The 24,491-nt window shown below is 38.6% G+C and overlaps 2 protein-coding genes across 2 annotated transcripts in view; one reads left to right on the forward strand and one right to left on the reverse strand.

Annotated features, from left to right (window-relative positions):
- LOC110058327 (guanine nucleotide exchange protein smcr8a-like) overlaps positions 1–19,741 on the reverse strand; it is a 30,536-nt gene extending 10,795 nt beyond the window's left edge. Inside the window, exons 1-16 of the mRNA XM_089283186.1 lie at positions 19,226–19,741; positions 17,813–17,898; positions 17,291–17,363; positions 15,129–15,211; positions 14,357–14,402; positions 13,915–14,011; positions 13,680–13,723; positions 12,667–12,768; positions 8,126–8,285; positions 7,344–7,396; positions 5,007–5,062; positions 4,652–4,718; positions 4,381–4,438; positions 3,709–3,775; positions 1,479–1,560; positions 432–544 (exon numbers count right to left, since the gene is read on the reverse strand). Of these exons, the coding sequence (XP_089139312.1) occupies positions 432–544; positions 1,479–1,560; positions 3,709–3,775; positions 4,381–4,438; positions 4,652–4,718; positions 5,007–5,062; positions 7,344–7,396; positions 8,126–8,285; positions 12,667–12,768; positions 13,680–13,723; positions 13,915–14,011; positions 14,357–14,402; positions 15,129–15,211; positions 17,291–17,363; positions 17,813–17,898; positions 19,226–19,447 (1,409 nt within the window). The 5' untranslated portion in view covers positions 19,448–19,741. The remainder of the gene's footprint in view (positions 1–431; positions 545–1,478; positions 1,561–3,708; positions 3,776–4,380; positions 4,439–4,651; positions 4,719–5,006; positions 5,063–7,343; positions 7,397–8,125; positions 8,286–12,666; positions 12,769–13,679; positions 13,724–13,914; positions 14,012–14,356; positions 14,403–15,128; positions 15,212–17,290; positions 17,364–17,812; positions 17,899–19,225) is intronic.
- Positions 19,741–24,387, forward strand: LOC110058318 (uncharacterized). The gene is made up of 4 exons (XM_089283188.1): positions 19,741–19,879; positions 20,612–20,682; positions 23,439–23,492; positions 24,032–24,387. Exons 1-4 carry the CDS (start codon positions 19,795–19,797, stop codon positions 24,188–24,190), a joined length of 369 nt encoding a protein of 122 aa, XP_089139314.1. The 5' UTR covers positions 19,741–19,794; the 3' UTR covers positions 24,191–24,387.
- Positions 24,388–24,491: the final 104 nt, after the last annotated feature.

Genomic DNA, 24,491 nt, shown 5'->3' on the forward strand with positions numbered 1-24,491 from the left:
AACCCCCATATAGGCCTTAATCTCAAGGTTTTTTTAAACATGTTACCCATTTCTTCCACGGATGTTACCACGCGCGTTGAGTACATGTTTTCATGGAATGCGTGTAAGGCCGCTTGGGCTGTCACGTGATCAAAATCTACGTCACAGGATTGGCTACTTCTAGACCCTCTTAGGATTTCCAAAACCGGGATTGATCTAAAAATAACTTGAGGGGGAATACCTTGGGAATACCCTTCATCTTCTCTTGTATAAAGCAATTGCAATATTTAACAGTAAAAATTAGTTGCTGTTAACGGCTACATTTAGATTTAGTGACCCTGTTAAAAGAAGCCAAAAATAATCACGTGCCTTTTCTAAACGGAGGTCTGTATTAAGTCAATTCGTGCTTAAAAAAATAAATACAAAGGATACAAACATGGAATAACACTCACGAGGGTGCAAATGGTGAAAGAATTCCATCACTTGACCTTGAAGATCCTACAAATTCATCCTCAACACAAGATTGAAATGATTCCAAGCTGAACAAACTTCCTAAGCTGCCACACTGGAAAATAAGATAAGGTAACAGAAATAACTACCACTACTAACCAATAACAGTCTACAACATAAACAAGAAACTGCACGCGTCCATTTCATAGTTGGTTCATCTTTTCCATTACTATACGTGAAACCAATTAAATGATTGATTGACTGGCTGACTGCCTGGCTGACTGACTGACTGACTGACTGACTGACCGACTGACTGACTGACTGACTGACTGACTGGCTGGCTGGCTGACTGACTGACTGACTGACTGACTGACTGACTGACTGACTGACTGACTGACTGACTGGCTGGCTGGCTGGCTGGCTGGCTGGCTGGCTGGCTGGCTGACTGACTGACAGACTGACTGACTTTACGACTGACTGGCTGACTGACTAACTAACTGACAGATTGACTAATTGATTGATTGATTGATTGATTGACTGATTGCTTGATTGATTGAATGATTGATTCACTGATTGATTAAGCAAACATGTGTTAATTGACATCAAATTTAAGTGAAATGTAAGCATGACATGAAGTTATCTTCACTGCTGTTGAACGAGCGTCTAAAATCCCAGTGGGTACTCTCCCACGTTTTGGCATTTTTCCCGGTCACTACACAATACAAAGTTTCATCAAAGTGGATGCTTTCAATGAGAAATCTAAACTGCGAACAGGCGTTAGCTGATAGCATGTTATGAGAAATACACCGAAAATCAATCAAACGCAGTTGAATTAACGTTGACTGAACAGTGAAATGAAACAATGTAGGGCGTCACGATAATTGGGTAGGTTAGAAAAGACTAAATTAAAAATCATTAAATATCTACATGTGACATAGCTTGAGAGTCGTGATGTCGTGATTAAAAAGAATTTTCTTCATGCTAACATACTAAACATTGCATCACAACGTTAAATATGTTTAAAGTAAAGTAACAGGAAAAACTCATACAGACGACTTTCTTGTGGGGCATTCTTGACTTGGAGGGTTGGAAGAACAGTCATAACTCCACTGGTTACTTTGAGTACACTTCCTATACACACAGTGAAGAAAAAATAAAGGCTTGTGTGGATCAGATGCTACATGAGACAAGTAAATTTAATAGATGGAAAGGGACTAAGAACCGGGGGGGGGGCATCCTTGTTCTAATTAGCATCTTAAAGTACAGTGATGTTAGCATAGAGAGCAAACTGTAGTAAGCCACTGCCCGAGGAAGGAGAACATACGACATGCTCCCTTAACACACTCTCAGTTCCTCAGCACACGCATCATCTCCCTTTTAGTGCTTTACAAACTAATGTTTAACACTCTTCTTAGATTGCGAGCAGTCTCTCTTTTGCTTGAAAATCCGTGGGAAAGAACGCAGAGAAGAACACGACACAAGTGAACGGTCGTGAGCGTGCGAGATTTGTGGCTTCGCCGCTCGCCGCTCGTATGTCACGCTCGCCGTCACGCTTGCACATTCACTTGTTTTGCGTCCTTTCCCACGGATTTTCGCGAAAAAGAGAGACTGCTCGCAGTCTACATTCTTATCAGTACCTGGTTTCTAAGGAAACGTATTACATGACGCCTGCCGTGACGGTGTAACACACGAGGGACGCACGTAAGAACGGTTTTCAACTGAGTGACGTCAAGCCAAAACCAAATTAATCACTCTAGCCAATCACAAAGGACACAGACAATCCAATGAGCCAATCAAAACTCCAGGTAATTACATGTAGCTGACGAGAAGCGCGGGAAAATGTGTGCGAACGAGTCAAAATAGGAATTGGTTTACTGATTGGATGAAAAAATGGCGCGAGTTTTTTAAGCCAATCGTGTAGCGTAGTAAGTGCAAAATCAATCCTCCGTAGGAAAAAAAATGGCGACTGGTACATTTACCCATAGTTCTTAGCGCACGAAAACCTTAATAACGTTTATAAAAGCGTGCAGAAACGTTATAAAATCTTCCAATCTAGGCTACTCGATGACCTTAGTACAGGGACAAGTATTGTAAATATTTGGCTTTCTTTGTGTCTTGTAGGTTGTGTTAGGTTCGCAAGGTATTGTGGTAAAATGTACAGCCGCCATCTTCTTTCCTACGGTGGATTACTTTTCGAGACTCAGGTGAAAACTGCTCTAGGTGACAGTACCGATTAGAAAAACAACACCCAACAAGGTGCAAGTGCTTGTACGTCATTGCTGGATCTTGAGAAGTCCAGTAATTCATTTTTTCGCATTTCTACATTTTCAGCCGGAGTTAGTTCTTATTTCATGATGGAGACAGGGAAAAGATCTACATATTAAAGGGTCATCGTCACCATTTTTATCGTGATTTTGTAAATCTCAAAACCATAGATCGATCTTTGGAAGATGAACAATAATGGTTTTATTTTTCAGAGCAGTACTCGACAAATGATTGGAATTCATTAGGAAGGCAGGATGGGTAACGATGGCGCGGATGGAAACGGATCGTGATATGGATTTTTGAAAAAGCGTCAGAATGTCAATTTTTCAAAGGTTCAAGTTTGGCTAGAAAATCGTTGAAATTTTGCAAAAATGTTGCTGTAGTGTGGACTTTCCTCAAGAAATTGCTTTTAATCATTTAGTTAGAGCTAATTAGTTCTTGTTACATAAATTTAGGGACCATTATGTGAATCTATAACAGTTTTAAGCAAAATATCTTGAGACAGTGTCCCTTTAATTTCAGTAGAATACCAACAAACTTCAATTTTATAGGGCATTGTCATCGGCTTTAACATCGTCACTGCATTAAGCTGGAAGTAACCCCAAGTACACCGCAACATTTGAGGAGTGGTTATATGAAAGAGTAGTTGTAATTACTCAACAAAATCTAAGTCTTGGAAAGTGCTGGAAACTGTTGTCAGCCACTTTAAAGGAGCTACGTCACAGTTTGCGCATTTTGAAGAGTTTAGCCTAAATTTTTCAAGTTCGACGTTTGTAATCCGTGTTAATCTTCTCTATTCTTGACCATTCTTGTTCCTTTATGATTCATCATTATCTCTTTGGTGTTTTTCTATCTTAGTTAACTACTATTTTCAGGTTTCCTGCAACTTAACGGTAATTTTGTTCGTGGCTAATAAAAATAGCTCAAAATACCATGACTGAGCTCCTTTAATTGCGCGTGCAGCGCCTCATTTACACTATAGTTGCCATAAAGAAAACATCACTTAGAACTTACATGTCAATATTGTGAAGGAAGTTGCTCACTACACTCCGACCAACTGTGAGAAGAGAAGGAAACCGCTCTGAAATAACACAGAGACAAAAACATTTTAAAGGTGCTTTGACAACCTACACGAATAACGCGTGCCTCATCCTAAGAATGCCCTATTTTCTTACAATTAATATTTGTTGGCATGAAGACATCCAATGGCCTATTACACTCTTCTACACAATTAGGTCAGGACAATCCTTTTCTACCGATCTTGTGGGAACCATGAGAGCTAACTAGTCACGGTACTCAAGAAATTATTAATCATTTGTGGAGAGTTATCACAGCATATTTTGTAATATTTATGCCAAGATTTACATCGCAAAATGTTTACGTTCAAAAGGGGAAGTATGTACAAAGCAGCTCATTTCCTACAAAGGGTCAAAGGAGGGAAATGAGGTTTCCAAAGACAAAAAAAGGTGTTTATATAAAGAAGCATGGAAAATTGCAAATTATCCCATGGGGTGCCTGCTTCCGACTTGTGCGATTTTTTTCGGTTAAAAATCTACCAGTGAACCTTTCAGTGTCATTAAAAGTCGTACGTGCACAGTACCGTGGTAAGGGCCATTTAACATTTCACCATGAAAAGAATACATTATTATGATTGTTAAAGAGTAACAAATGACTTATGCTTCTCACCCAGATGGCTTGCCTCTGTCTGCTCTATTAACAGTGCTGCTGTTTCTCTGCTGTAATGCTACAGATGAATGAACAAGGGAATGAAAAATCAACATTTAAGGTATTTTATTAAAAGATTAAATTTCCCTATTAACATCACATGTAAATCAAAATAAAACATTACTGAGCTAGGCAAAGTGACTGGTCAAGTACATGGGCAGCACAAATATGCACGACACGATGGGGTGAACCGTTTAAAATTAATAATTTAATATCAAATATTAATTTGTACCTTCAAGATGTTTCGTAATCTGTTGAGTCCTTCTTTTGCTCCCCACTCACACAGATCATGTAAATGGCTTAAAAAACGCACGTAGATACAAGTCAAGTGTCAGTATGTATTATGATTAGTGCTGACTGTTCATGCAGTTTAAGTATTATAATGACTTATGATTTTGTAGTAGGAGAAGTCTTTACTTATGGTACGCGAAAGCAGTCCTAAGAGAAAGCTACTGTGAATGACCAAGACGAGACACAACACTCTGGCTGATGGAATGAAAATACAATGTATGAAATACATGTAAGTTTTGTCCGGTACCTGAATTGAAAATGGTTAGCGCATAATAATGTCTATTACTATTGCTTACCGTAACTGTTTAATGCCGTTAAGATAAGACTCGGGAAAACAAGATTTGAGCTCTGCCTGGCAAAATGAAACAAGAAATCAAACTGAGGCACAATTTTCATGGCACTACTTCATCTTGGTCTGAGCACTGACAACAGGCTTTACAGTGACGTGCTTTCGGTTTGGACACTTTACTCCTACAGTTCCCATAACTGCCAAGTCTCAGTATAAATAGAGTATACCAGCAAAAACTGTTTAGGGGCAACATAAAAAATATTGACAGGGTAGCTGGCATTCGTATTTTTTTAAAAAGTACAGCTTCTTAATATTTATTTTACTGTCTTATATCACTGACTTGTGTAATGAATGATTGTATGACCTTAAATTCACTTCTAAGACACAAGTGAGACATTCATAGTACACCAAGAACATTTCAATTTAATTCAGCGGATCTTTCAATGTAACAAGCAACCTACAGTGTATGTCATGAAGATCTGGCAATGCAAAGCAGACCAATATTGTCATAAAGATTTCCCACTACTCTCTACAACTTGCAAAACTTGGATGAAGGACTCCGCATTAGTTCATTTACAACATTTTTCTCAGCAATAATGAAGGTTATAAGTTGCCAATTGAAAGTTTGTCCAAGATTGTTTCTGTTTTTACCATACCATAAAATGTACTGATATTCAAAGTCAATTTACATGACCCATCTATAGAAAGCAGCCATAATGCCAGAAATTAATAACCCATAGTATTGGATACTGCAGAACATGGAGTGGCTTTTAAGTCTTCTTGGAAGTGGCTTAAGGTTACTTCCCACCTTCGCGGGTGCCCTTCGGGAAAAAAATCGTACGTGCGCCAGTTTCAATAAAACCCCAACAAACTATATATCATAAGAAAGCTTAATAAATGTACTTTACGAAAAAAATACAATTTCAGGAATGCTTTCTTTTAGGAAGTGTCAGGAGGTGGTAAGGCGTGAAACGACCAAGGCTTCTTCTATTGAATTTATCGGCTATCGGATTCCGCAGTACGAGCAAAATGGCTGCACAGTCTTATTCACAGGGCATCAATCAACAAAAGTATGTCGGGCTTTCTCGATATTCTGATTGGTTGTCTAGATATCCACATCTAAAGTTGGAGTAACCAAAAATATGCGAGACGTGTTGCATAAATGGACGCCACGGGAAAAATGTGTTAAATATCAAAATTTCCCGACACACTTTGGTTTGTCATTATCTCTGGAATGTTCTGTCGAAATTTCACGAAAATCCGTCAAATCTGCATACCCTATAAATTCGGTCAAAGTGGATGTATTCCGCCAAAAATCAAATGCGAGATTTTAGCTTGTAAAGGTTCGTAAACAACTCGCGCCACGCCCGGAGATTATCACGCCTAATAAAACTGCAAACCAATGGAACAACAGGACCTCCTAGTGTCTATGACAATAGATCAAGATTTCCCGGGAAAAACATCGCATTGCAACATGTTGTTTTGTTTTTTGTTTTTTTTATCTCCCTCAGTGGAGTTCAATTTAGGACGGCGACGTAATATAATGGGCAGAGACGCCAAAGGCAAAGGCAAAGGAAAAACCCGTGCCAAAAATGTTTAAGGCGGAAAATGTGCCGCTGAAAAACAAGACGTTAAGGAATCGACGGACAGCTTAAGAAATACCCTTAATGCTGAAATGAGTTCCCTTGGGTAGGTTTCATTTTCTTCATCGCTTCCGCCAGATTCCGACGAAGAATCTTGTTCACAGCCTGCACTGACGTTGAGTTTGATTTTAAAGCTACTTGTTCCAAGGATATTTGAACGCTCCGGATCTTCAGCAGATGCCGAGATTGTCGAAGGCGTTTGGCCAAGCCAAGAGCCTTTGTCGCTTTCGGCAAGCTTGTTTTTTTTTTTCTTTCCTTGACAATATGGAGCTTTTTCTTTCTTCTTTGGGCCGGTTTTTTTCGTTTTCTTTACCCAAGGACTTTTTTCTGCTTTCGATTTTTCCATAGGAGTTAGCGAAAAGAGCTTTCACGTGGGAATTTTTGTCAAGTGCGTGATGTAAATAAATGACATGAAATACGAGCGATGAGCGTTTGCCGCGAAAATTCCCCCAGGGTTCTCGCCCGTTGACAAGATTATGACACCTTCCTAGTTTATTAACTTTATTTGAAAATATGTTTTTTCTAAATAACTCGGCCGCTTTTCGAGATTTTTAATGTTTTTCCTTTGGAAACGCTAGATAAAATGACGAACGTAAATTTTGTCCAATGAAAGAAAAAACGATTTTTTTGGCCTCTGAAGGTGGGAAGTAACCTTAATTCTTCATGGTATGAAATGATTACTCAAAGAACTCTGAACTTACATTCCCTTTTTTATGTCCTTTTAGAAGATCTTTCATATCTGGGAGTGAAAATGCTGCAACAAAATTACAATCAGATAAATTTTATCTAGAAAGCCTAGTAGGTTTCTTGTGAGAAAGAGCAATGTTCAAAAGACTGAAGTAAAATATATCAATACTATTACTATTGTGCTAAAAGCAAAATGTCATAACTTTGGGTTTGGGTTTTTAAGGCATCTCTCTCTCTCTGGGCTACAGGATTGTGGGATGCCTCTTGCCATGGTGGGAGGCACAGTAGCCTCATGGTTAGTGCGCTCGTCTCCAGATCAAGCAGTCTGGGTTTGAGTCCTGGCCAAGGACATTGTGTTGTATACTTTGGTAAGACACTTACATGTAACTCTCACAGTGCCTCTCTCCACCCAAGTGTATAAATGGGTACTGGCAAACTTACTGCTGGGGGTAAACCTGCGATGAATTAGCAACCCATCCAGGAAGGGAGGGGGGGGGGGGGGGGGTAGAAATACTCTTAGTTGCTTCATACTATGGAAACAGGGATAGGCTCCAACCTGAATTGGGCCACTTGCCTCGTATACAGACATAACATTACCTTTACCTCTTTGCCATGGTAGTGTGGACAACACCCCTCCCCCCTAATGAAACTGTTGGTCAACTGTCAGGCAACAGTTGTCGATAAACGTGTCCACCTGCAAACGGCCAAAAGATGGCTGACTGTTGGCCAACAGATCATATTTCAGACTATAAAACAAGACTGCCTACAGGTAATAAGATAAACTAACATTACAAACCTCTTCGTAATGAAGGTTGTTGTTTAACAAAGATAGGTAATTTAAGTTCACTTGCTTCATTTTTTATAAGAGAAAACCCATCAGCATCTGTGTAACTTCGAGTCCGTCCTTCTGTCATGTCCTCCAGTCTTCTAAATTGTTGCACGACCCTTGCATCATGCTAAAAAAATACCAACAAAATACACAGTCATTAGTCAGGGTATTTCACTACATGAATAGAAAAAAATGCACATTAAATATATATTGAATAATAAGATTATAAAAGAAATATTAAATAAGCTAATTGGTAACACTATTCTAGACTAAGAAAAAAAAGACATCTCAGTAAGGGAGGAAAAGAAAACTAAGCTAATATTAACTAGTTTATAATGAAAGTTTGATCTACAATGTTTGATTTTGAAGGCTAAGCAAATGATTTAAGCATAGAAAATGATTACTACAAAGCCATGAATTATATGCACCTTCATGTAAGAGAATAAGAAAGGCTTGACTGCCCAACAGTTTAAATTTACATCTGAAGAAGCTAGTCATAAAAGGGGATAAGTGACGATTTTGGTTGCTTTTCTTTTTTCTTGCTCCAAATTAGCTGAATTTTTGCATGTGGTCTTCAATGTAATAGAAAAACGTGTTCCTGTATTTTTGCCGCTGGTTTTTGCTTCGCTTTATAAAGACGCCGCTAGGAAAACCGAGTGGTTTTTTGCATACGCAATATCCTGAAAACGAAGCAAGGTTTAGCGCAAAAACTACGGGACATTGCTAAACATACCTAAACAAAACTCTATGCGAAATTTGGAGCGTTTTCGACAAAGTTCACTTTTGATTAAAATACCTAACGCCCTTTTCCCGCCGAGGCTGCAAATAAACGAAGCCGGGCCTTTGTTATGATAAACAGAGCCGATCCTTTGTTATAATAACCAAGCCAAGCCTTTGTTATAAGTCGAAGTCTCGCCTCGGTTTATCATAACAAAGGATCGGCCCGCCGCGACCGCAGGGACTTTGATCTCACTTAGAAAGCAGCAAAATGTCAATTTCACGCAACGTATAAGCTCAAAAATGTTGATTTTAGGTCAATAAGGTTTAAATGTTGATTTCACGTTAACGCGTGACGGCAAGGATGTTGGTTTCACTTAGAAACCAGCAAAATGTCAATTTTACGCAGCGCATAAGCTCAATGATGTTGATTTCAGGTCTAAGTAGGTTGAAATGTTGATTTCACGTTAACGCGTGACGGCAAGGAGGTTGATTTCTCTTAGAAACCAGCAAAATGTCAATTCCACGCAACGTATAAGCTCAAAAATGTTGATTTCAGGTCAAAAAAGGTTGAAATGTTGATTTCACGTTAACGCGTGACGGCAAGGAGGTTGATTTCTCTTAGAAACCAGCAAAATGTCAATTCCACGCAACGTACAAGCTCAAAAATGTTGATTTCAGGTCAAAAAAGGTTGAAATGTTGATTTCACGTTAACGCGTGACGGCAAGGATGTTGGTTTCACTTAGAAACCAGCAAAATGTCAATTTTACGCAGCGCATAAGCTCAATGATGTTGATTTCAGGTCTAAGTAGGTTGAAATGTTGATTTCACGTTAACGCGTGACGGCAAGGAGGTTGATTTCTCTTAGAAACCAGCAAAATGTCAATTCCACGCAACGTATAAGCTCAAAAATGTTGATTTCAGGTCAAAAAAGGTTGAAATGTTGATTTCACGTTAACGCGTGACGGCAAGGAGGTTGATTTCTCTTAGAAACCAGCAAAATGTCAATTCCACGCAACGTACAAGCTCAAAAATGTTGATTTCAGGTCAAAAAAGGTTGAAATGTTGATTTCACGTTAACGCGTGACGGCAAGGAGGTTGATTTCTCTTAGAAACCAGCAAAATGTCAATTCCACGCAACGTACAAGCTCAAAAATGTTGATTTCAGGTCAAAAAAGGTTGAAATGTTGATTTCACGTTAACGCGTGACGGCAAGGATGTTGGTTTCACTTAGAAACCAGCAAAATGTCAATTTTACGCAGCGCATAAGCTCAATGATGTTGATTTCAGGTCTAAGTAGGTTGAAATGTTGATTTCACGTTAACGCGTGACGGCAAGGAGGTTGATTTCTCTTAGAAACCAGCAAAATGTCAATTCCACGCAACGTATAAGCTCAAAAATGTTGATTTCAGGTCAAAAAAGGTTGAAATGTTGATTTCACGTTAACGCGTGACGGCAAGGAGGTTGATTTCTCTTAGAAACCAGCAAAATGTCAATTCCACGCAACGTACAAGCTCAAAAATGTTGATTTCAGGTCAAAAAAGGTTTAAATGTTGATTTCACGTTAACGCGTGACGGCAAGGATGTTGGTTTCACTTAGAAACCAGCAAAATGTCAATTTTACGCAGCGCATAAGCTCAATGATGTTGATTTCAGGTCTAAATAGGTTAAAATGTTGATTTCACGTTAACGCGTGACGGCAAGGATGTTGGTTTCACTTAGAGACCAGCAAAATTTCAATTTCACGCAGCACATAAGCTCAATGATGTTGATTTCAGGTCTAAATAGGTTAAAATGTTGATTTCACGTTAACGCGTGACGGCAAGGATGTTGGTTTCACTTAGAAAACAGCAAAATGGTAGGAGCCCATGATGGGCTCCTGAAAATGGTAATTTCACGCAACGTATAAGCTCAAAAATGCTGATTTCAGGTCAAAAAAAGGTGTAAATAAAAATAAAATGAAACAAATAAACATTTCAATAAACACTTTTTCAAATACGGCAACGTCTTCAATGGCTAAAAAATCACGAGATAAAACATAGTTTTCGACAAACGCGATCGTAGCTTTATGTCACGCACCGCCATAACTTCCAAGTTCAAAATGCGCTGGTACCTCTTATGCCTGATGAGGACAACAACTTTGGCGGCTGTTTAGTTTTGGATTTAAGAATTTGATGACTCCACGTGAAAACGCTCTATAAATAGGGCTGACAGATTAACAGATTAACCCTTCTGCGCAACGTACGGGTCTCCATACATCTGCATGTCCCCTGATCCCAGAAGCTCAAAACACTAAAAATCATGCCGATTTGAAATAAAATCAACGCAAACTGGATCACAGATCTGTTACAATCGATCGCCACTTGCTGGCCATTATTATGTTTAAATCTAGTTACCAGTTCGAGAAACGTCCGCAGAACGTAATCGCAATGCATGCCGGGAAGGGTCTTTACACCTCGTGCGCGGGAAGACATGGCGGTCGATACAAGACAAATTTTATCACTCTAAAACCAGTTCTCGCTTTCCACACTTTGACGCTAGCAACGCTTGGCAAATGGGCCACAACTCGCCAGAGGGTATTTTTCTTGTGCAAGAACTGCTCTTGGACTTTGCTACCTGGCTCGATCTGACTTCGAACGCCGATAACACGATTACGGTATATCAGCTGCCTTCGAAGTTTCAGAACACATTTTGATTCTTTAAAACGTGCTGATGACTTACGGGTTTATCGAGGCTTTATGATGCCTCTCAACCACCAGGTAGGCACACAAGGTACTTTAAAACAATGCTTAAGATATTAGTTGACAGAGCTCTAATACGGCACATCTCTTTTTTGTTTGATGGCATTTCGTTTGACGCTCGATCGATTCACGTGTTGTGTTCACGTCACAATAACCGGTGTAAACAATCCGTTCCCAGATTTCCGCTCTATATGCTGTGGGATTTGGTTTTGACTTCATACACTATAAACAGTCTGCCTGTTTGCTGTTCAACAAATAAACTCCTAAAGACATGGCTAGGAAAAGCCAAGTTTTTTGCCTACGTTTTAACTCGAAAACAAAGCAAAAACCAGCAACAAAAATACAGAACCACATTTTTCTATTACATTGAAGACCACATGCAAAAATTCAGCTAATTTGGAGCAAGAAAAAAGAAAAGCAACCAAAATCGTCACTTATCCCCTTTTATGACTAGCTTCTTCATCTGTCCATCTGTCCATGTTCTGTCTGTCTTACTCTAGGGTTCAAACTCACTGGGGCAGATCTAGGGGGTGTGGTCGAATGAACCCCTTAATTAAAAAATGAGGCAGTAAAACACACTGACTTGGCCTCAGAATGCTGGAAATCCCATTTCCAAGGACCTCAGTTTTAAAACTTTTCAGGAGAGGATGCCCCACAACCCCTACAAAGGACCACCTTCGGACATCCATATCTCAAAACCCGTTCTCTAAAATCTGGTATCTGCCCCAGAATTCAGACAGGGCAATGTATCTTTGTTGCCATTGCCTACTGTTAGTTTTAACTTAATTTTCTTATTGTCAATGACAGATAGCAATGAGAGTAGCAGCTCTCTGAAAGTTTAGACTAATTGACAAAAGGTTTAATCATCATTTGTGGGTAATTGCAGAGGTGGCGACCACTGAAAATAGTAAACTGTTTTCCTACTGAAAGGAGCAATAGGAATAAGGTTGCTAAATCAGAAAGTAACGTACAAAGGCTGTTACTTTCAGAACTTTACAGTAACTGAGAATATACAACTATCACATGGCCTTGAATAGCACTTCACCTACCACCACGTGAGGTTTAAGAACTTCTATTAACTTTCTTGTCTCCTTTATGATGATCTCATATTCCTCCACCTCGGTGCCCTTTGATTTTTCTGTGTCCTGAACCTGAATGTCAAAAATGCAATAAAAATAAATGCACAGTAAATTTTCATTCAACACAATTTAGCAAGTCTGATTTATATATTTAAAAGTTATTATGTGACCAAGGGAGCTGGAGCATGCCAATAACTAATTAACCTGTTTGCTAATCCAATATATTCCAAGTATTAGACTGTCCAGTAAATATGTCAAGCAAGTTTCAGGAATTTGAATAGTGACCTCTTAACTGAGGGCCACTTAACAAAGTTTTGACTGTACTATAACTTATCATACTAGTGGCACTTTCAAAAATATTTTTAATATTAATAATAATAATATTTAGTATATACCACACAAGTGAATAGTGCTTTTTGCACGCTCTGATTGGTTAACTCAGGGGTGATTAGCAAGTACTATTCACCTCCGAACAGCCGGTGCGAGAGATTTTAAAATTTCCAACCGCTTGTCACACATAAAATAACATTTTGGTCTGCTAATTATTAAGCTTGTGTGGTATATACTAAAACAATTATTCACCTCAGTGTCGGTGAAAGTGATGGATATTTACCTCCACTTCGGTGAATAATTGTTAAGTAGTACTCAAACTTGTGCACTGTAACTTAAGTGACATTCTTGCGTTAAGCTTTCAATTGTTTTGTGTTTTATATAAATCACCCTTTCCTGGGAGGAAAAATAACTCGTATTGTACACATTTACGGTATATAAATTTAGTACCAACTGTTTTGTTATTGTAAAATAACATATAAATCTGGTTGAGCAAATTGTAATTGTACCTTGCGTATTGCTAATCAAACTCGTATATGTGTTATCATAAATAAAAGCATACAATGTGTGAAGTACAGAGCTAGCTTGACATCTACTCTATTACTACTATCATATGACAATGTGGTGATAATAATATTTATACTGTACTGTACCTTCAATGCCTTATCAATGAGACTACCTAAATGAGCATTTTCCACTAAGAAAATAAAAACAAAAATAAAAAAGTTAGATGAATAAGAATCAATTGAAATTGAATTATTACAAAATTGTTTTTTAATCTTATCTGTACTGAGCTGGAACCTATAATCTTTTTGCAAGTAATGTAATATGAAAACACTTACTACACTGAAAGCATTATTCCCTCACTGACAGTGGTTACTTACAAACCTGTGTGCAAACTTTTCATGGCCATGACATCAGCCAAACGCTGTTCAAGGTCTCTTAAGAACGTTATTCTGTTCCCATGCCTGAAGAGCCTAGACACCTAAAAATCATCCCAAATCACTCAATAAATAAGTATTTAATTAATAAAAGAAATTATCTCCCTAATTAATCTGCAGAGTTGTGGCCAGAAGTTTAATGGTTTCTACTGCAGTGGACATGAGGATTAAAGGTTCTGAATCAATCATTTACAATAGGTCCATCTGCTGCCCTTGTCTCGCAGTGACAAACTTTTAGCTTGATTTGTACCAGTTTACAAAAAGTATGTATCTGGGATGATCAAGGATAGAGAACACATCATGTCCTAACATCCTTGAGCGTCAATCTCTATATTACAAATTTATTAATATAATACTATTAACTAGTAACAATAATGTTTAAACTGTACCTTAGTAAACTCCTCCATGAGACTGTCAAGGAAAGAAAACATTTTTCTGCACATGAAGACAAAGAGTAACATGGCATGAGATTGTCGTTAGGTAACCAATGAATGCTGATGAAGATACACACCATGAAGCTATAATAACAGGTCCAGGTAAGGGGCCTGCCACCCAACTTTTCGGTGAAGGGGACGGGAAAAAACTATCAGCTAAACAAACAAAAAAGTATTATCTGGGTGAGGTGCAGACCTTAAATTCTGGTTCGGCCACTGAATTGTAATGTGGCAGAGGTTTCTCACAGTAGAGCGCAAGTTATTGATGCAGTACACCATGCGAATCCAAGATTTTTCTTAGGAGGGGGTGCACCACTAAGGAATGGTGTAACTGTTTTTTTTTGCAGAATACCAGTTACATTAGAAACTGGCATGTCATCTCATGCAGGGGGGGGGGGGGGGGACACATCCCATGCACCCTCCCCCTAGATCTGTCCCTGCAATAGACAGTCCCAAATTATACTGTATAATTTTGCTACAACCATTTCCTTACAATTCAGGAACAGGACCAAATTCAAATGTTTCCGAACCTTCCAGGAACTGTAGTTGTAAACTGAGATTTCTGCTCTGCAAGAATCTTAAACTATTATCTATAATACTTAATCAAACATTAATTATCTCAGCTAGTTATTGATTGACCCCCAAATAAACATTATTCCTGCAAAGCCATAAATTTCATTTTAAAATTATGTAAATTTATATAAAAGTGTTCATTGAAAGTAATTACCTTTTGCATTGGGAAATGTAGCACATGCAGTAAGGTCTCACAAAACCACGAGCATGAATATCATACAGCATGAAGTGGTGAACCTGTAAAATGTTCACATCAGTTGTTTATGAAGTCAAGTATTCCAGTACTTAAAATCAACATAGAGTGGTTTACAATTACGGGTCATAAAACGAAAACCAAACCAATTAATAACCAATTAGACAACTAAACCAAACTCGAACTGTAGCAAAATCAAAACCAAAACCAATTATTATAAGTAATTGCCTCTGATTTCTTTTTAAGACACTCCATTGAAAACTGCTCTTAGTAGCACAATTTGTTCAAAACGTAACTCAGAATAAAAAGCGTGTGTCACACTAGTGGTAAAACAAAGGAATGGACAACATCCAGTTGATGAAAATGTGTTTAATATATTCTTTTCCGTGAAATAAATACAAAATCTTAATTTAAGTACAAAAGCTAAACAGGTCTTCAATAGTTCTTGAATGCAGTTCTCCTTTATTATTTATCAAGTAATCACAAGGTTAATATGGTGTAATAAATAATGGTAATTGAACTGAGTGGAGTGCAATTTGGTCTGAAATCATACGCGTGATTTCAAAATCGAACGAGCGCGCAGCGCGAGTTTGATTTGAAATCAGAAGTATGATTTCAGACCAAAATTGCACGACACGAAGTTCAATTGCCACTTTATTAGATCCATTTTGAAATCGCACAATTTTATCGCCTTAAATTTTAGATTTTTGGTGCATTGTTCCAGTAGCCGGTTTGTTAAAAAAAGCAGAACCGGAAACGCCTTTACGTCTAATTTAGTATGCAAAACGATGTCATGTGATGAAAACTCATTCGAGCATGACAAAGAAACAAGCAGTTCTAAAGTCAGAATGAAAATAGTCTACTTCAGGTATAAAAGTTCAATTCCCGTCACCTGAATCAATGATGGAAGGCCTACCTTTCTTCTGTGGTTGAGGCTGAGACTTTTTATTCATTGTCATTGGAGAAGGAATTTGAAGGTGCATATCCTGTGTAATTCTGCGATCGATTTCTTTTGAGTTGTGAAACTCCCTTGAGTGCACAATGCCCAGTGGATAGTACATTCTTTTTCTTTTAAATACCGTTCAATGGCATGATTTTAAGGGGTCCAGCTCGTTATTATCTCCGTTTCTTTTTGTAACCTCGGCATAGGACTCAATACTCAGGACCTTGTCAAGTTCTTGCAGCGCCATTTGTTTTAAGATATTTCCAAGATGGCGGGACTGGCACCGGCTTTGTAAGACGTTCGTTCATGCACTATTTTGTGCAGTGTGGTGTATTTTGACTATGTTTATTCACAGCAACAGAGTTGAGCTGTTTTGTTGCTTCGTTTGAAACTACCAGAAACCTGGAAACATCTACCTTCTTGAGATGACTCTGAATTTGTTGTGTGGTTTTCGTTTGTTTATGTTTTACTGGACTCAGTATCATACGGATCTTGAGCAGATGTTGAAGAAAAATCGCCAAAATATTCGTCAAAATGGACACTGAAAGTTGGGAACTTCCAATAAAGTAGGTCTTCAGCCTAAAGGAGCTCATAATCGTCATTCAGAAACTGTAATTAATTAAATTCGTCAATTTTTTTTGGAAAAAAAGCTACAATAACAACAAAGTTTTGGCAATAGTATTTGCAAAATTCTCCACACAGTGGGTTTTTGCCTTTCATTTTCCTGAAATTTCATTGATTACTTTAAACTAATCTTGAAATCTGATTGGTTGTTTTGTTTTACTGGCCCATTCTCATTGGCTGAGAAAAAGATGCGATTTAGAGCAAAAAATAGTGTGATTCATGAATAAATCGCACCACTGAGAGCCAATCAGATTGCAAGGATAACCAGTGATTTCAAAATGGATTTAATAAATTGGAATAAAAATTATCAAGTACTTACAAGTAAATTTTTCAGGCTACAAATTATACTCATACTATCATGCATCCAGGCTTGTGCAATTTTTAGCCTGAAATAATTTACTTGAATTTGCTTAATTTTTTGTTCCAAATTGCACTCGAAATTGTGTCACCTATATACTAATACTTGAATACAACATTCACATTTCTACAATATGTTTTATTATAGGACATAACCAATACCAATTGGAGCAATAAATTAACGTCACAAGTAACTTACATAAGCATAAATTCCATCTTTTCTCTCTGTTAAAAGCAGTTGAGTATCTTCAACAATGGAAAAATTAGTGCCTCTGAAATAAATAATGAAATATTACCTTACCTTACCATTGATACAAAAACAGTCTTTTTTGTCACAACCAAACGCCCCAACATGTACATTTTCTTATAAGAAAACCCTTTACGTGGTAACTTGACCGCCCTGTTAATGCAGCCAACCACCACATTCCTGTAAAATCCCAACCTGTGTAATCCTTTATCATTTTAGCCCAGCCACTCAAACCAGTTATGTTCATCTTTCCACGATTAATATACATGAAATATGTACTGATTGAACTTTCAATTTGTTTTGAAATGAATAGTGATATCTGCAATTCAAATGCTAATTAAAGAACAATTATATCTGTCAAACCATCACTGAAAATAGACCAGTGATGAAATTTAACCCTACCCCATTAATAGTCGGCCACCCTGTAAACACAGTCAAATTTTCAGTCCACTGTTAGTACTAATTTATCAATACCTTGCTTGAGTGTAATCCACTGACATTACATGAACAGAAAATGCATTGATGTCAAAATTTCCACCAGCATTCTTAGGAATTGTCATCTGGATGGGTTAGAAGATCAGATAAAAGAAAATAAGTTTCATTTCATTTGTCTGCGAAGATTTCACTTAGCCCCACTAAGCATGACACACTGCAAAGACCTCTCTAGCTAGCTGTGACTTCATCAGCAATGACAGGTCTGGACTCTAGGGAGTGGGGAAGGAGGGTATGTTATTGCTGAAAAATATTATATATAAATGTACATGTATGACCTTAAGGGACAAAAGTTGTCCTGCCCCCCTCCCTCTTTCACTTGAGCAAGAACAATGTCAATCCCCCTTACTCCCGAGTCCCAATTGAGCTCAGGATCTGCCATTAATCAGTGTGGATATTTTCTCTTACATTTCAGACATTTCTCTTGCAAAGAGTGAATAATTGATTTGACATTTGTTCATTGGCATTTTAAAATGGCAGTAATCATGACCGAAATCTATCTTGTTCATAAATGTACACAGGTTCCCATAGAGTAGAAAGAAAGGGCAAAGAAGTAAGAGGAGTGAATGAGCAAACAAAACTAACCTAAGTCCTCTGTCCCCCAACTCTCCACCTCTTTGTCCACCACAACAAGGAACAAGAGACTCACATAAATGGTAACTGGTTGTTTAGCCCCCAGCTAGCTAGTAGCCCCCAGCCACAAGTCAATTAGCCCCAACCAGAAGGCAAGAACACGGTCTATTTCTCTCTCTTAAAGCATGAAAATGTGGGCTTATGAACTCCTGATTGGGGGCTAACCGGCTAACGGCTAATCGATTCGGGGCTCAATGACTGGTAACCACATATAATTTACCGTAAATACCTGTTACATGGGAGATCATTTTAGCCCAACCTCTATCAATTAACTGCAACCTCTACAAAAGCTACCTTGCTACGACTGGCTCAGTTTTTCCACCCCAGCCCTGTATCAATCGAAGCACTCTGCTATTTTTACTGATTTGGTGATATGTTTTCATATGGGTCGCGTAACTTTTTTACAAATCATCCTTATGGCGTTTTTTATGGCTATATGTACAAAGTCTACATTCTGCCTAGCCTGTGTCAGAGGTTCAACAACAATTTCTAAGTTTTTCATGCTTCTGTTCAATGCATTGCTTTTAAAACCTTTTACTAATGCTCAAGTTATACTCTGTGATTTGTATGATATAACTGAGGACTATACAAACAAACAAAGCACGCATTAACTACTTAAAATTATTAAGCTTGTATTCAGACCAGTCACGCGACAAAAACAAGGATCAAATGTTCCATCCTTGATTGTCTCCGTGATCATCTTTCGCTACTTTTGTGAATATAAATGTATTATAAAAGTAAGCTTACACAGATCTGACTCACCACAGGCTTAGGTCCTTCATTTTCGGAGAATTCGGCAATCAAAATAAAATCTCCGTCGAAACTTGATCGCGACCAGGGATTCGATCGTGGAAGCCTATCGCACGAGAAACGCAAGTTGTAGGCCAGTTTATCCAAATTCATCCCTCCTGCCTTCAAGTCTTGGAGCTGGACCCCGTCTGTAAGCGAAACATCATAAAAATATGCTCCGTTGTACATGTGCATAGCGTTTTGCTGCCAAGGAAGTAGATCGAATGTAAATCACATCGCGCCAGTCTTTTCTTGGAACTCAGACTGTCTGAGGTCGCTGGCTTAGGCTACATTGGTTTCTCAGCCAAGCGCTTCCCTGAGTGGTCAAGTTGTAAAGTTTTCTATCGGCAGCATCCCTACAGAGGTTTCTTATTCATCTATAGGTCAGGAGAAGCATTTTGAGATATAAATTAAAGACATCGAAAAAATATACAACTCTTTACGTCGAGCTTGCTTATCCAGGTACCCGGTAAGCGGGCTACTCAACCCAGTTTTACTCGGTTGACCGAATCAACGCCTGACGTTTTTTGCTATGTTTCTTCATGATGGAAGGAAACGAAGAACACATGGATGAAACAGAGGCGCCAGATCGTAACAGAAATTCGTCTTTCCTTCTCAAGGATGAAGGTGAACCTTATTCCGTGTTTTGAAATTAACTGTCGTTAAATGATCCCAGAATGAAGCATAATTAACTTAGACGACTTTGGCAGGGGTGCCTGGAAAACCCGAATAGCGAATAGCGAATAGCGAATAGTCCCGAAAAGTGCGAACAGTCGCGAAAAGTGGCGAATAGTGACGATGTAGTCGTCAATACTCACCGCTTTAGGTCTAATATCCTGCGTTAATTAATTATCCAAATAAGCAACAGAATTTCAGTGAATTTGTTACCTTTCCTTCTCCGGACTCAGGCTCGGGCCGTCCATCGCCAACATTATGAAAACAGAAAACACAAGGATAACCTAATTAAGACGAATTTACGCTTTTGGAGCGGTTAAAACAGAAGAAATTACGTTTAGAAACACCTTTGGTCTTGATAAGGGAAAATCTCGTCCTACGTTGCTGCGAGTTTGACTGCGAGATACTGGGTACCCTATTTGCTTCGATTTGCCACTAATTTGCCACTATTCGCCACTATTCGCCACTATTCGAGACTGTTCGCCACTATTCGCACTATTCGAGACTATTCGTATTATTCGCTATTCGCTATTTGGGACTATTCGCTGTTCGCTTTTCGCGACTATTCGTTATTCGCTATTCGGGTTTTCCAGACACCCCTTTGGCAGTGGATTGCCTCGGATGACGTCTGGAAATGATTTTAACATGTTCGTGTATACTATAATTTTTCGTGATGCTATTTAGATTCTTTGGATGTTGATTTATATGGGGACCTCCTAGCTGTGGACCTCAACCAAGAAATGACTTATCCTGAGGTAAAAACCAATGGCTGGTTTTCTATAATATTATTGAATTTGTTAAGCTTAAGTTCTCTTCAGTGACTTGATTACGGCGATTCCAGCGAAGCCTATTTCAGTGCAGCGTGTGGACCTCGTTTTAAATTAAAATCATGATTCGCCTGCCATAACTCAACAATAACCAGTTTAATCCCCTTACTCTAGTAGGTTTTGTGGCCTTCCGGTTACGTGTTTACACATTTTCACTACATGTTAAAGTGCACCAGGAGCCATATGGCTCCTGAGTGCACCTAACCCCAAAAATTCTTTTTCGCTAAAACGAATGTACTTGTTATTTGAAATAGTTCTGCGAAAAAATTTTTGGATTCCGTGAAATCCTCGATTTTCTGTGCCCCGACGAAATCTCGAAAATAGCTCCAAAACACCGCCATTTTGTTTCACGACCGAGTTTGAGGAGAATGGGTCCAGCGGCTCTTGTGACGTCTACCCAGGAAGGTTCGATATCTCACATCCTCTCGTTTCCTTCAGGATTGTGCAATACACATTCGAAAAGTGCGCAGAAACGCCTTCCAGAGGTGCTATCGGCTGTTGCAGTAATATTCCAGATTTAAAGAAAGATATACTATACAATTTACTGACGATGATCGGCTAATGGTACAATAAAGACGTAAACGACGGTTGATTTTGTCGAACCGAAACAAGCGAACTGAATCTGTGAGAACCATTAAAGAATTCTCACTGGAATTTGTTCCGCAGACTTTCGAACGCTATTTTCATAAAATTTTCTGCTTAAAGCTAACCAGAAATTTTTAGAAATACTGCCGAAAACCTATATCTTACAATCCCGCAGTATTTATAACATAACCGGCAAAGTTGTGTGATCGGATCATGATCAAAGCGTATTAACTGATATGTAAATAGGTCGCAACTGTACGCCGCTAACCAGCACTTATTTCTCTTTCGATTTAGATAAAAGTAGAAAATTAATCCTTTAGAATTACATCATAACAAAATTGTTAGACTCACAGAGTTTTTCGAAGGCTTGGAAATCAGCAGTGCGACAGAGATTCTGTGCAATAGCGTCGAAAATATGACCGCGGAACATTATCTGCGGACCGCTTAGGGAACACATCCTTTTCGCTTATCCGACGAATTTCACTGCAAACTTTGAGAACAATTTACTTTGGTTATTTGGAGTTACGACTTAAAACGTGTGACAATGTGAAATCGGTAATTGTATGAAATGTTTCCTTCCACCTTGTTCTCGCAGCTTCAAAAATACAGGTCCAAACAGTACGATTTTCAATCGATCGAAGCCAATGTTTTGGAGGTCATCAAGTCTCGAAAACTGCAACACGTACGTCGCTCTTATAAACATGAAGCATTCAACAGAAAGTAAAACACAAACTGGATTTAACAGAACAATCATGCCTTGACAAAATACATTCTCGCTAGGGACAAATGTAAACGGGCTATAAACACGAGTGGGAATCTTATGTTAAGTTGACGAAATTACCATCCAAAGCAGTCCTTGAGTTTTCTTTCCTGCTTTTCGTTTGCCTGCTCCTCCACTTCGTATCTAGCTTTCCATTCCTAATATACAAGCAGCTCGTCGGCAAAGAAGTCTTCTCCTTCGTCGCTTGAAATATTGTAAATTGCTCTCAAAGCTCTAAGTAGTGAGTTCACAGTTGTCGAACGTGCTCGATCGAAGTTTATTTTGGTGTCTTCCAAATCGAAACTTAACTCTGACTCCAGTGACGAAACAAAATGATTCTGAGACAAAGCTTGGACGTTTTAGTCCCAAAATACATCGGAACGATTAGTTTTGTTTTCCATTTTCTCCAGCAAATACAGAGAGCTGACTGAGGCGCTATTGTGTTTGGTTCCTGGGTAGACGTCATCAGGAACCGCCGCCCCAGACTCCCTAAAACGCGGTCGTGAAACACTTCAAGCGCGACTTTGAAAGAGCATAGAAAATCGAGGATTCAACCAAATTCAAAAATTTCTTCGCCGAAATGCTTCAAATAAAGCCTAGATTCGTTTTAGCGAAAAAGAATTTGGGGGTTAGGTGCACTTTAATTCCATCTTATGTTTATTAACTACATTTTAATTCACATGCAAGAGTAGGTCAAGTGACAAAGGTGAGATCATTTTACGTAAATCATGATTTTCTTTGCATGATTCATCCATTTGACCATAACCACAAAACAGTTTATTGGCCTGCTGATTATCCACTTCCACAATCTCACTGCGAATGCTCTAGATACTGTATCATGATGAAAATTACTCTGCAAATTAGGCTAAGGGTAGCTTGAATCTAGCCGTGGCTTATTATTAACTGCCATAGAGGTGTTACTTGTAATACGTGTGGTAATACTTCAGTCAATTCAAAACTTCAACTACCCCTCTGGGGCCGGATGGAAAACTGAAAAGTTGTATTTTAGCAATTGCTTATGACAATTGGATCGTACAAGGTGGGTTTCACTGAGCCATTTTTTTAATTATCAGCACTTATAGCCATAATAATTATTAAGGGAGCTTTTAGCAGGTTATACTGTTACTATGGCAACCTGTTGTGTCACAACCAGTGATCTGGCAGTTTTCTGATACCATCAGTAGTAGCATTAAGTGATAAAGAGTGGTTATAATAGCTCATGAAAAGTGCTGGAAACTGTAGCATGAGTAGGACGACTTTCTGTAAGTCACCCAGGTTTACACAGTGCCCTAAAATCAGCAGTAAATTAAAGTCTGGAGTGTTTTTTTCTTACCTTCAGTTAAAAAAGCTTTATGAAGAAAGTCAGCAAAAAATTAAAAAGCTTGAAGTTGAGGTGAGTGTGAATGAAATCAAGTCATGTTCTAATTTGCTTCGATCAAATGAATGTAACTTATTTTACCCTCAAATTTGGTTAACACAGTCATTCAAATAAATCCCTTCTCATCTCCAGAGGCCAAGTTCTTTTGGTCAGTACCAAGAATCGCAACCTCTGGGAAGGTCCAATTTTCTGAGCATGTACAGAGTAATCATTTTGTATTCTCAACCAATCAGATTTGCCAGACTTGACTCTGAACATGTGCAGAGTGATGGGATGTCTGTAAATCACGGACTTCCAGTGTTAGACCTTCCCAGAGGTCTCGATTTTTGGTGCTGACCAAAAGGAGTGCGGCCTCTGGGGACGAGAATGAAATAAATCAAACTGGAAATAAGGTAGGATGCTCAAGAGGATCCACACAGAACTTTGCTAAAGAAATTTTCCCTGACGTTTCCTACTGTTGGGTAGCTCCACTGCTAGTCCTAGCTGAAGATAATTTCAGTTGCAACCTCTCCAGGTTTGTAAAATTAAACCAGATTGTACTTTTTCAATTTCAGACTCAAAAACTAAAGGATGAAAACTTTGTGCTTAAGAAGAACATTTCAAGTTTATACCTTACTGCACGAGAGGAGATTAAAAGGAAAGATGCACAAATCAGAAACCTTCAGGACAAGGAAGTGAGGAACAGAAAAATTCTGGCAAAATCACAACAATAAATAATCAGTGACTGGAATTAAGTCACATTCAAAAGACAACTACCCAGCAGTGACCATTAACTGCTGTTAAACAAAATTTTGTATATAACAGAGCTTCAGTTCCTTTTTCTTGTTTGAACTCCCTCCCCTTTGTATTATTATAATTGTGTTACAAGTCACATAAGAAACCAATGTAATTGCACTTTTTTTTCACCAGACTCTGTGTTTTCCACTAAGACCTGTCTTTTCCACTTAGACTGCGTGTTTTCCACCGGACCTCGTGTTTTCCACCAGGCCCCGTGTTTTCCACTAGACCCAGTGT

Source organism: Orbicella faveolata, unplaced genomic scaffold, assembly GCF_042242905.1.
Source record: "Orbicella faveolata isolate gen_17 unplaced genomic scaffold, um_ofav_v1 contig_12, whole genome shotgun sequence".
NCBI classification, from domain to species: domain Eukaryota; kingdom Metazoa; phylum Cnidaria; class Anthozoa; order Scleractinia; family Merulinidae; genus Orbicella; species Orbicella faveolata.

Coding starts and splice junctions, on each gene's coding strand:
- LOC110058318 (XM_089283188.1), top strand. CDS start 19,795: ATGATGGAAGGAAACGAAGAACACATGGATGAAACAGAGGCGCCAGAT. Junction 19,880..20,611: donor TTTCCTTCTCAAGGATGAAG/GTGAACCTTATT, acceptor GATGCTATTTAG/ATTCTTTGGATGTTGATTTA. Junction 20,683..23,438: donor AAGAAATGACTTATCCTGAG/GTAAAAACCAAT, acceptor TCTTACCTTCAG/TTAAAAAAGCTTTATGAAGA.